The sequence below is a fragment of the Podarcis pityusensis genome (assembly GCF_964106645.2).
Source record: "Podarcis pityusensis genome assembly, chromosome: 17".
In the NCBI taxonomy this organism is placed as follows: domain Eukaryota; kingdom Metazoa; phylum Chordata; class Lepidosauria; order Squamata; family Lacertidae; genus Podarcis; species Podarcis pityusensis.
In genome coordinates, this window is record NC_138042.1 from 16437529 (window position 1) to 16449829 (window position 12301).

The following is a 12301-nucleotide window of genomic DNA, read 5'->3' on the forward strand; positions in this document are numbered from 1 at the left end:
TCACTTTGTCAAGCCACAAAGCGCCCAAAAGCTTGTCAAGTAAGTTACCAGAAACCTCTTTGTGGTTAGAACTCAGTTCCTTCCTGCTTGACCTATTATTTGATATTTGACCACTTGGTTGCAAGACACTTGCTCTTTCCAGCTGAAATGTCACTGGGGCATCTTGTCAGCTCCCCGACATCTCGGCCTGACATACAATTTTACTTTTGTGTGCTACAAGGCAGAAAATGCAGGGCAATGGCCTTGCTTTAAATTCTGTCAGCATCAAAGATGGGCGTCACTCTTGGGTCCTACTACCAACAACAACAACAACAAAAGGAGTCTATTTTGAAGGTCAAAACGGCCATTCCTTTAAAGTCTCTGCAGCTTAAACTAAATTTATTACCTGCAATCCTGGTTTGGGAACTGCCCTTATAAAAAGTACATAAACATATCATCTAAAAAAAGAGAGAGAGAGGGAGAAATTCCTCCCTGTACAATTGTTTCTACTTTCTTATCAAACACGGACTTGATAAAAGGATGAGTTTGCAATGCCTGGAGGGACCGGATTCCACACTTAACTTAACTTGTTCAAATGGGCAAGTAGTATCATGTAGGTTTACAAGGAGCAACCTGACCTTCTCACATTGACCAGGAGTGACATTATTGTGCAGAAAGAGAAGCAGTCCCATCATTTCTGTTTTGCACAACCTGCTTAAAGTTTGCAACTAAATGCTTGTCTTCAGTTGAGCTGACAAGAGAGGAGAGGGGGCTCACTGAACCATAGCAGGGCTGCCATGAAATGACAGGAATCATTGGCATACATTTCAAATAGCTCTCTCAATCCTATTAAAGTATTGCAGCCCTGTTTTAAAATAGACAAGTATGAAACAACTTTGATAGATAGAGACTAAAATGGCTTATTGATTTCTTTTTTAAAAAAAGTCTGAGGAAAATTACCCAAAATGTGTCATTCTTTAACATTTAAAAATATATTACATAAAAATGAGCTACCGTGATAAATAAAACTTTTCATTATATATATATATATTTAACGAACTCTTTTTCAGTATGCTGGGAGCGCAGGAACATAGTAACAACCCGTGAACCCCCCCCCCCCGCGATGAATAATGCAAAATTAATGCCACGGAAATGCATAGAGAAATAAGTGCAATTCGAAGGCTCAAAACGTCCAAATAAGCGAGGGTTTTTAATTAGTTACACACATGTATTTATATATAGCTGCTTACAAAAAAATATCAGATCTTAACATCCATTTTGCATTGCTCGTTTGGTAGTGGGTATGAAATTCAGGGTTGAGGAATACGAAGAAATCTGAGAATTAGGTCTGTTGTGTACCAAGGCAAAAGATGGATCGTAATCTGACTCTGCCTTGAGTGGCAAAAAGTCTGGGATGCAATTCTGGTCCAGCTGGGTTAAGGATCTTGAAGACCTAGGGATGGTTAAAGTGTTTTGCGGCTCCTGTAAGGCAAAAAGAAAAGGGGGAAAAATCATAAATAAAATACATACACATTAGCCATAGGCCAATTAAGAAACAGTATGCTCAAATTCTACGGCATATTAGTACAACCCAATGCACAGTTTAAAACAGTTTTAAGCCCCATTAATTTCAACAAGCACACTATGATTATCTATGGATTGCAATAGTTAACAATAATTTTTGAAAACATTATTTGTTTCGCCTAATATTTCGACTACCCTTATTTTCACATTTGAATGCTCTAGTAAAGGTTTTGATTCTCTCATTCCTGTATCTCTGCTGCACTACTATCAATAAGACTGAAAACTGCTAAATTGCCACAATCAGCTACAAATTGGAACAAGTGGTTTTTCGCACTGTAAAGTCCAGAATAGTTTTTTCACTTAATTTCTCTTAAAAAAATATATATATATATATATTGTTTGATAATGCTGAATTGTGCTTGCCCCTGACCTTTCCCAGTTTAAATTTTTGTCTCATTCTCTGTCTGGAATAAATTAAACATGGTCAGCAACTACATTCCACCCAAACAGGATACAGTCCTGAAGGAATATTAGCTTGCTCATGTTCATTAACATCTATAAAATTTTAGCTACAATTTTCATTGATCAGAGCAAATGAAGCAGATAAAGTATTTGGGTACCATAATCCTACACATTTCTTACTCAGAACTAAGTCCCATTGACCTAATCCTAGGTAAGAGAGCAAAGAGGTGCAGTTTGAATCAGTCTGAAGAATGTATAGGAAGAATGAGTACCTTTACAACAAGTATCACATACAACCATCGCCGAAACTACCAAACACAACTGTATCTAAAATTTGATCTGCACTCCCTCAATAAGAGAATGGCAAATAAGATTTTGTGAATATATAGAATCAGCAAGACTTACAGCAGTGGTAAGAGGCCAATCCGACCAAAAACTGATAGAGGAGTGGACTTGCGTGAAGGAATACATCAAAAAACATTGTTCTGGTATTAATATATCAATATGCAATGAATGAAACTTATAGAGTAAAAAATTAAGAATAAATGGGCATAAGATGAGATAGTCAAAAATAATATTGATAACACAGCAAAAAGAAGAAAAGAAACAAAGGAAGCCACATATAGGTGGAGGGAAGTCAAAATTGATGTCTGTATGTTTAGTTTGCATGTATGTATAATAAGTTTGTTTAGTGTTCTGGTTTGTGCTTGTAAGTATTGCATTTATCAATAAAAGTTTCAAAAAATTTGATCTGCATTAGGGACATGTGCTACTTTAACCAACGGCATCAAAATGCCATGGAATGCATTCGGTGAATTGTATGAGCACCAAAATACAGGCTGCAGTAATGATGTGGAAGGGAATATTTGGAATTTTGCTACTGTGCGCATCGGGGTTTTGCGCGCTTCCCCCTCCCATTCCCATTACTGCTACTGGGGAGAAGGAGGAGGAAAAATCAATGGGCTGCATCTAACACCTAGTTCAGCAATTTCCTTTGATGTTGGCTCTTTGATTTCCTGATACAACACAAGCTATCTTGTAGCAGGCTGAAAAGGCGGACCTTTAAGAACCACCAGTATGGTAGCAAGTTCAAATGGTTACCCCAAAGAGATATTTAAAAAGCAGTTGTACGCTCAATTCTACAAAGGATTTTGGATTGTGAAGTTTGAGTTAGACAGAAATTAAACTTTCAATCTTTGCTGCGAGTATATTTTGGTCCTACTGCACACAGCATATTGTAGCCAAGTTAAAATCGATATGTTTATTGCAATGGTAACAGTGACTTCACATATTTGAACATCTGCTATTCTAATTAGCAAGTTTTAATTATCTAAATGTTTATACAGGATGCCGCAGCAAGGATGCAAAATTTGGATTTCCTGGTTTACTCCAAAGAGAGAAATTCTGATGCTATGTGAAAATGTGCTTTGTTTTAAAATTCCGCTCCAAAAACCAAGGACAATTTGTCATTTTAAATAGGTGCAGTCAATAGGTAAAGGACAGGTTGTTTTGCATATTTGTCAGTGTCATTTTCCGCATGAACTCGCTTATCATTCTGGTTAAAAATCATAATCATTTCTCACATTTTATTTCCCTCAAAACTCAGCCGATTCTTTTTTTTTAAAATAAAACAACCTCAAAATCCCAAGCAAAGGGGGTAGAAATCAGGTTCCCTCAGAGAGTTGCACAAAAAAAGTATGAAACTTAATGATTGGCAGCTAGTCAATAGACTGTTACAGGAAAAGGCTTCAATGTTTGGCGGTGGTGGAAGGAGGGGAGGCTGGTCTGTTTCAGTTCTCAGGCCCAGGCTGCACCTCCTAGGAAACTGAGGTAGAATAACATCCAACAAATGGAATGGAAATCTGATTGCTCCTGTAGCCTTGACAGATGGAGGAAAAGCTTTCACCGCTATTCATACGAACTGTTTTGATCCAGAACTGCTGTATGCATTTAAAACAAATGAAGAAAACACACACATAGCCCTGAAAGTATAACTTACATTGGAATAACTCAAAATAATATAGGTTTTTTGGGTTTTTTACTATAACCATGTGTCTATGTGCATCAGATTGTGTTTTTTCTCTCAATATCAATGCATTCTATCCCTTAGTTGGCAACATTACAGAATTGGAACTTAAGAGTTTCTGTGCAGGAGCACCAACAGATCATTTGAACCGGAAACGTGTGTCTATGTGCATATTCGCTGAGACGACTGTATTTACTGATGGGTTCTGTCCAAGACGGTGGCTCCATGTTGCAGCACCTTAGAGGCGAGAGATGCTATGCAAGTTTGCCCTAGCCTGGCTAAAAAAAGAACTTCTGGGGGTCTTAAAAGGTTGCCTCAAAAGAATGCCCCCCTCCACATCCTACTACAGCTCAGATCAATATTTGGGCAGGAGAAGGATTCTTGGTTTCTCTCTGCTCATTTCAGCCAGCCCCCAAGGCACCCTCCTTTTTACTTATCTGTATATGGCAGTACAGTGGTACCCAGTTTTTTAGGATTCAACAACTATCTTGTAGGTAGAGAACCAACATCCCGCAAGGTCAAGTTTGTACTGTGATCGGTAAAACGGGGCATCTGCAGTTTCTTCACAGACTGCTCTGCTACCACCTTGTTTTCCCATCCAGATTTAGGATGAGCTCTGATGGCCTTAAAAAGATAAAGGTAAAGGACCCCTGACTGTTAAGTCCAGCCGCGGATGACTCTGGGGTTGCGGTGCTCATCTCGCCAGCGTACAGCTTCTGGTTCATGTGGCCAGCATGACTAAGCCGCTTCTGGCAAACCAAAGCAGCGCACGGAAATGCCGTTTCCCTTCCCGCCAGAGCGGTAGCTATTTATCTACTTGCACTTTGACGTGGTTTTGAACTGCTGGGTTGGCAGGAGCTGGGACAGAGCAACGGGAGCTCACCCCATCAGGGGGATTCAAACTGCCGACCTTCCGATCGGCAAGGGTTTCTGTGTGCTCTGGTTTCCGTCACTGTGTCCTATTGCACCAGAAGCGGTTTAGTCCTGCTGGCCACATGATCCAGAAGGCTGTCTGTGGACAAACACCGGCTCCCTTGGCCTGAAAGCGAGATGAGCACTTCAACCCCATAGTCGCCTTTGACTGGACTTAACCGTCCAGGGGTCCTTTACCTTTACCTTGCATCCCTCAACTGATGGCCAGGTAGACCTGATGGAGATCACTCCACATTGGGGACAATATATACTGCAATCCAGAACAGCAGAGCTGCTTCTCAGGCTCTTACGGGAGATGGACCCTGGGCTCTTTCTTCTTGCAGACAAGCAGAAAGACAACTCTGTGGCTCTCTCTTGCAGAACGATGACTATATGCTCTTGAGCGTCCCCCAAGTTTTTATGCAACGTGCTGCCATTATCATTTCATAGCACAACGCTTGACTCTTTATGCAGCTCTAAACGTGGAGACGGAAAGACTGCCAACTCTGTTTTCCTCTTTCCTTTTTACACTTTCTATTTGAATCTTGCGGGCCAAGCCTTGTGCTTGTGTTACTGTCCATATTTCTGGGTGCCCATATTATGGGTGAACGGAAGCTTGGCCCTAAATCCAAGCAAGCAGCCTTCTAATGTCCGTACCTCCCCACAGCTAGTTTTACAGGTGGCTGTTTTTCCAACTGTTACCTCCGCTTCAATCGGTGCAGGCTAGGAGGGGATCAATTAAAAGGAAATAAAAAGGAACGAGATTGTATTGACTAGCAACAGCTTGCTCGCTCAGCCTTTGCAACAGGCTGGAAGGGCCTGTACAGAAAAAAAGTTTTCCTGCGACGGACAAAAAGCACCGATTAGCCAAGCCGTTTTAATTGCCCAATTCGGGAACCCCTTCGCAAGAGATATGCATCTATCTGCTGAATTTCCAGCAGTCTAATTTTTTTGTCAGAGACCTGGAGCCTGATGCAGATCTGTGCTCTGGCAGAAAGAGGAAAGGGGAAGCGGGGGGGGGGAGAGAAGAGGGGGGGAAGACTATATTTACATTCACTTTGCCAAACATTAGCATCTTTTTGTCCAATCATTTGAATTCAGAAGGGTTAGGAGAAAACAGCTTAGAGAACAAGGGTTGACACATACAGTGTGAAATCTTAAGGTGCTTGAATGCAATGAGGGAGAAAGTGAGCCCGAACCACATTTCAGCTCCCTAACCGCGCTGCAGCCCGCGTGAACTTTGTGACAGGTCTCTGTCTCTCAGCCACACTTGAGTAGCTTCTGCTGACATTCAGCTGTCAGCCAGCATCCCTTTACCATGCCCCTAACATGCTCTACAGCTTCACCCAATTAACTTGCTTTCACTTGACATTGCAGCAAAAAGCTTCATAATAGGTGGTCAAGGTGCACGGTGCCTGCCTGCCCTCTTAACTGCTCACGCACAGCAAGATGCTTAACTACTTTCCTTCAGTTTGCTCCGAAGTGGTGCGACTGTGATTTAGTCATCCCATTTACTAAACCAGGAAGAGAAAGCTGGGATTCAGCAAAGCCACATTTCTCATTGTATTTCAAATCATGCTTTAAAAATGAAACAAAACAAAACAAAACCAAAGGACCGAAATTTGACCATCAAAATAATTTGATTTTAAAAATATACATTTGATTTTTATATATACAGGTTTCATGAAATCCTTGCATTTCTATTAGCAACAGAAATGCAGGGAGTGTGGGGCATCAAAATTATTATTTCCAACAATAGCCTTTTATGATACAGAAGGATATGGCTAAGGCACAATTAAAGTGTCTTTATGATTCAGCATTCTCACACCAGAAAAATCATTAGACATTTAGATGATTAACTCTATTACATACTCTGTCGAACAGCTGGCAGTATGTTAAGTAAAATAGTGAGCACCCCTTAAAAAGGCATATCAAAGAAAGTAAATGGATTGTAAATCTTTTAAGGGCATCCGGGAAAGATTTAAGATTCAGTTATACCTATTTTAACCCCAGATCATTGCTGAGATTTATTCCCCGCTTTTTTTTTTTCTTTTCATGATTTAGGTAAATCTCCAGTTTTTATTAGGGTTACCCAAGAGCGCAAGTGTCATCTCATACTCGTTGCAGTATGCTATGAATGGAAGCCTACTGATCAATATGCTATGGAAGAAATTTAAAGAGAGACCATATATCTGTGGCAGTATGCGTACAATGATCTATTGAACTGAAGGATAAACTCATCGAGACATTAAAAACAAATGTCTTGTTTAAAAATGCATTTTAAGTGTTCCAGGATTGTCTTGCGAGAAAAGGGTCCCCTGCACAACAAATTCTCATAACCACCATTGTTTCTGACCCAGCTAATCAAAATGGGTGGCATAACCCTTGCTGGCTTTGAAAATGGATCTCTTCATATGCTATATTGGAGGTCAACATTGTCTATCTCAAAGAGTTTTCTGCTGAAAAGCATTTGTGAGGGACTGGAGAGGGGGGGGTGTAATGTCCCCTGCTTTGGAGGGAAAGTCACCAGTGGGCAGAAGGGTTTGGTACCACAAAGCGCGATTCACAGCTCGTTTACTTCTGAATACTTTCATTCAATGAAGCTGTTCCACCGTAAGTGGGCTGTAGGTTAGAGACAGGTTCAAAACATCTTTCTGCCAGTGTTGTGAGATTACAAGATGTATGTGCTATCATGCCAGGCACTCTCAAGAGAGCAAAATTCCCTTTTCTTGCTCAAACTACCAATGTTTAGCACTGGTTTCGTATCAGAACTACGCCGTCTTGTAAAAAAACAGCTCCCTCCGGGGGAAAAGAACAATGCTAGTCACACTGTGCCCCTTGATAAACCGCTGTTGTAGGTAGATAACACTTCTTGATGTGACGGCAATGTGACATTTGCAAAAGAGCATCCCACTGGGATTTCAGAAACTCTTCGGAATTGCTGTTCAAACACCGGGTGCATATATATATATATATATATATATATATATATATATATATATGGGCCATGCATTTTGTTGGATTAAAACAAACAAACAAAGCAGCTAGCTTTAAAAAAAAAAAAATCTGAGAAGGTGCTACATTCCGTAAATGTATCCTTTATAAAAGCAATAAAATCAGCAAATAGCTTTATGAGGAAATCCAAAAATGTTGCTCTGTATGAAATAATTTGAAGGAACTGCCTGACGGCAAGAAATCTAATCCAAAATTCTAGTACCAGGTGGGGAAGACGCTAGAATTTCTAACTCAATGAAGTACACTTGAGTATCCTCATAAAAGTTAGCTGCTTTTAAAATACCTTTCGATCTAACTTAGATTTTACACACAGAGTGTTTTTGGTTTGTTGCAGCAGTCAGTACTGACCTTTGCTTCTCCTCTTGCTCCTGGTGCAAGCAGTTTATGAGCAATACCAATCACTTGTGAGTTTTATAGAATCAGAAATTAAACAGAAAAGTGAATTTATTTTGAAAAGGCATTGCAATGAGAGAGGGAGGGGGGACCCTTAATTGTTATATGAATAACTAGGAGGGGGGAAAGGGTCATACTCTAGGCTCAATTTCAGTTGATGTCTAACAGGCATGCAAGCTTCAAATTATGCTAACTGGGCAAGAAATCAAGCTTATCAGTTATAAACAATTTGAGTGTGGCTGGGCTAGGGTTACAGTTTCTATTGTTTCTGGCCTCATTCATATATACAGTTATACTTCTGGCTGCACCTAAATAAAAACCTAATAATTCAAGGGGGGGGGGAACTGTGTATATATACCAATCAGCCGTGGATTGGTACTGACACTGGAAAATCACTTTTCCCCAAAACGGCCAAACAAGCCGAGAGTCACTAAGCAAACGAAAATCAATATTTTCCACATACCAATTGCATCCTAAGGGAATGAACGTTCTAAAAAGGAATTGTCCCCACCCACTCCCGCCTTTTATATGAATGTAAAATCTGTATACAAGAGAGAAAGAGAGAGAGAAAAGAATGTGTGCAAAAGACTCTGCAGAATGATGCAAATGCAGAGGAAGACAAAGAGATATAGGCATTTATAATGTGGTTTTCTTCCAAGTACCTTGTGGTCTCTTATGTGGCTCTTAGCTTCCCTTCCTTACACCAACCTTGTAGGTCAGACCAAGAGACGGTGACCAAGCTCATAGGCAGGCGTGGCTTTCTACCATGCCAACCTATGATTGCCTTCCAGCTGGGAAGCTGCTTCTGGATCAGGTGAAGCTAGTTGGGGAGTCATGGTCAATAGCAGAACCTGCTCCTTAATTCAGATTCACTTGTCCCTTGAACACACTTTTTGTTGTTTAGTCGTGTCCGACTCTTCGTGACCCCATGGACCAGAGCACGCCACGCACTTCTGTCCTCCACTGCCTCCCACAGTTTGGTCAAACTCATGCTGGTAGCTTCGAGAACACTATCCAAGCATCTCGTCCTCTGTCGTCCCCTTCTCCTTGTGCCCTCCATCTTTCCCAACATCAGGGTCTTTTCCAGGGAGTCTTCTCCTCTCATGAGGTGCCCAAAGTATTGGAGCCTCAGCTTCACGATCTGTCCTTCCAGTGAGCACTTCAAGACTGATTTCCTTCAGAATGGATAGGTTTGATCTTCTTGCAGTCCATGGGACTCTCAAGAGTCTCCTCCAGCACCATAATTCAAAAGCATCCATTCTTCGGCGATCAGCCTTCTTTATGGTCCAGCTCTCACTTCCATACATCACTACTGGGAAAACCATAGCTTTTACTATACAGACCTTTGTTGGCAAGGTGATGTCTCTACTTTTTAAGATGCTGTCTAGGTTTGTCATTGCTTTTCTCCCAAGAAGCAGGCGTCTTTTAATTTCGTGGCTGCTGGCACCATCTGCAGTGATCATGGAGCCCAAGAAAGTAAAATCTCTCACTGCCTCCATTTCTTCCCCTTCTATTTGCCAGGAGGTGATGGGACCAGTGGCCATGATCTTCGTTTTTTTGATGTTGAGCTTTAGACCATATTTTGCGCTCTCCTCTTTCACCTCTTTCAACAGTTGGGTTTAAAGGTCTAGCTTTAGAAATGCAGAGACCAGCTATATGTTATGTGCAAGACTGTCTCAAGGCAAATTTTTAAAATGCAGTATAAACACCAACAATTGGGAAACACTTGCCTGCGAGCGTTCCACTGTAAGCAGATGGAAATATCGGCAGGATTTTGATTTCACTTGCAGTGTAACAATTATCATGGGAAATGGGAAACACTTGCCTGCAAGCGCTCCAATTGGAGAACAGCCTTTACCAAAGGTGTCATGGGCTTTGAAGACACTCGAACTCAGGATGCAAGGGAGAAACGTGCTAAGAGGAAGGCCCTAGTGTTGTTATACCCATTTTGCTGCAGAAAAATTGAGGTTGAGTAGTGTATGACAACCATCAAGTATAGCCCAATGTTGCTAGCCTTGTGTGCTGGTGTTTTTTCAGGAAATGCAGCAGGGGTTGATAACCTGTAGCCCTCTAGATGTTGCTGGATTCCACCTACCAGGGGTGCCAACTTGAATAAAACATGGGGGGGCAGGTAAGCCCCGTCTCGCATAATCAATCGCATATTGCGGCACACACACACTATTTGAATGGCAGTATCCATCAACTTTGGGAAGACCTGGTCCCCTCAAATATTTTATTAGGGAGCTGAAGGGACCTTGACCCCTAGGAGTTGGCTCCTATGTCCCCTATCATCAACTGCAGCCACATGGCCAATAGCCGTGCACGATTGGGGTTGTAGACCAGCAACATCTGGTTCTACAGAATCAAAATCGGGTTCTACAGAATTTTCTTGGTATTTTAGAACAGGTTTACACTATAGGTCAACATTTCTGGCCTTCGAGAAGCAGTATGGTTTTGAAAACTTTCTTCAAATGAGTTCTACACAAAAACAGGAAACGGGAACATTAGGAAAAAGTACAATTGCTGATTGTAGGAATGGTGATCCAAATGTACAAGCTCAATAAAACAAACATGAAGTTGTTACTGCCAGTTCAACAGTCCTGAAACTTGTCAGCAACCAAAGGACCAAAACAGTTGTCTAATAATAGAATATTAAACTTTTGTACCCTTTGAACTTCCTGTCTTCTGCATCACACCCTCACAGACATTTCCAAGTATTTTCATATTATTCCACTTGGATTTCCAGCACAAAACAATGGCTCAGTTGAGAAACATAAAGCATACACCCTAATACTTAATAGCAAAGTCGTCTTATGAATACTGTAGAAGCCAGAACCTCTTCAACTACAAAAATGCTTCAGCGATAGCATAAACTTTCCAACAGAGCCATGAAATAGTCTTCTCTAGAGGATTTCAAGAGGAGTTTGTGAAAGCTATCAGAGATAATTTACTGGTAGCCCTCCAGATGTTGTTAGACTTCAAGTCCCATAATCCCTTGCTATTGACCAAATACTTTTCTAATACAAAAATAATTTTATAAGTTGTGTGTACTTGTTTCCCAATTTGATCCTTTTGCATGGTTTGTGGTATTTTAAGCACTTTGTGGTATTTTAAGCACTGTGACTTGCCATTATTTTTATTGATTTGTAATTCCTTCCTGTAATTGGTAAGTGTAAACTGTTTAACTATTATTTGCTGATATTTAATTCTACTGTTTACTAGTACAGTCTAATGGATTGTTGAATATTGCTTTATTTGATACAACTTGTTTATTTTAAAGTTGTTGTGGCTTTTATTATTGGATCAGATTGTTATTGTGTGTGTGATCTATTTTGTTGTCTTCAGTTGTAAACTGCCTTGTGTGTAGTAATATAGGAAGGTAGTTTACAAATTAAAAGTGGAATGAAATGCCCGGGGGCTTTTAGGAGTTGGAATCCGACAACACTTGGAAGGCCACCAGCTCCCCATCTCTGTTGCAGGCTATGCTGTTTTAGGGCTTGAAGGCTAAACTAAATAGCTGCTCTTCAAATAGCAAGCATGACAATGGGGTTGCACCTTGTCCCAAGGTAGGTTGCAAGAGTGACGACACCACCGCTATTTTCTTTGTTTCTTTGAAGTTTGTATAAGACAAAGGATAGGGTGAGGAAAAACCAAAGGGGAACGGCTTGATAGATTATAAAACGTGGGTCCCATGTGGTCACTTGGGATTAAAAGTCCTTAGTCTGAAATGAGTGAGTAATCTATTGAGAGTCATAAGTTCCATGGTTATCACCAGCATCTGTGATGAATTGCAGATTTTATCAGGAGCTGGAGTAGGTGAAGTGTGCATGACTTCTTGTTGGTTTGTGCAAAAAGTGCTCGCGTGAGCAGCATAACACCAGAGGTACTCAGGAAAGATCAGCAACACCTGTTTTTTAGCAGAAATGAGCCAGAGACTGGACCATCTGAACTCAGGTGTAGGCACTTTTTACAGCAAAGGGTGGGTCCCCA

At 40.9% G+C, this 12301-nt stretch overlaps 1 protein-coding gene across 1 annotated transcript in view; it reads right to left on the minus strand.

The window, feature by feature from the left end:
- Nucleotides 1-1170: 1170 nt before the first annotated feature.
- The window catches only part of CCDC171 (coiled-coil domain containing 171), a 205439-nt gene continuing 194308 nt past the window's right edge, over nucleotides 1171-12301 (minus strand). The window contains exon 26 of the mRNA XM_080988549.1: nucleotides 1171-1461. Coding sequence (XP_080844675.1) covers nucleotides 1246-1461 — 216 coding nt within the window. The 3' untranslated portion in view covers nucleotides 1171-1245. The remainder of the gene's footprint in view (nucleotides 1462-12301) is intronic.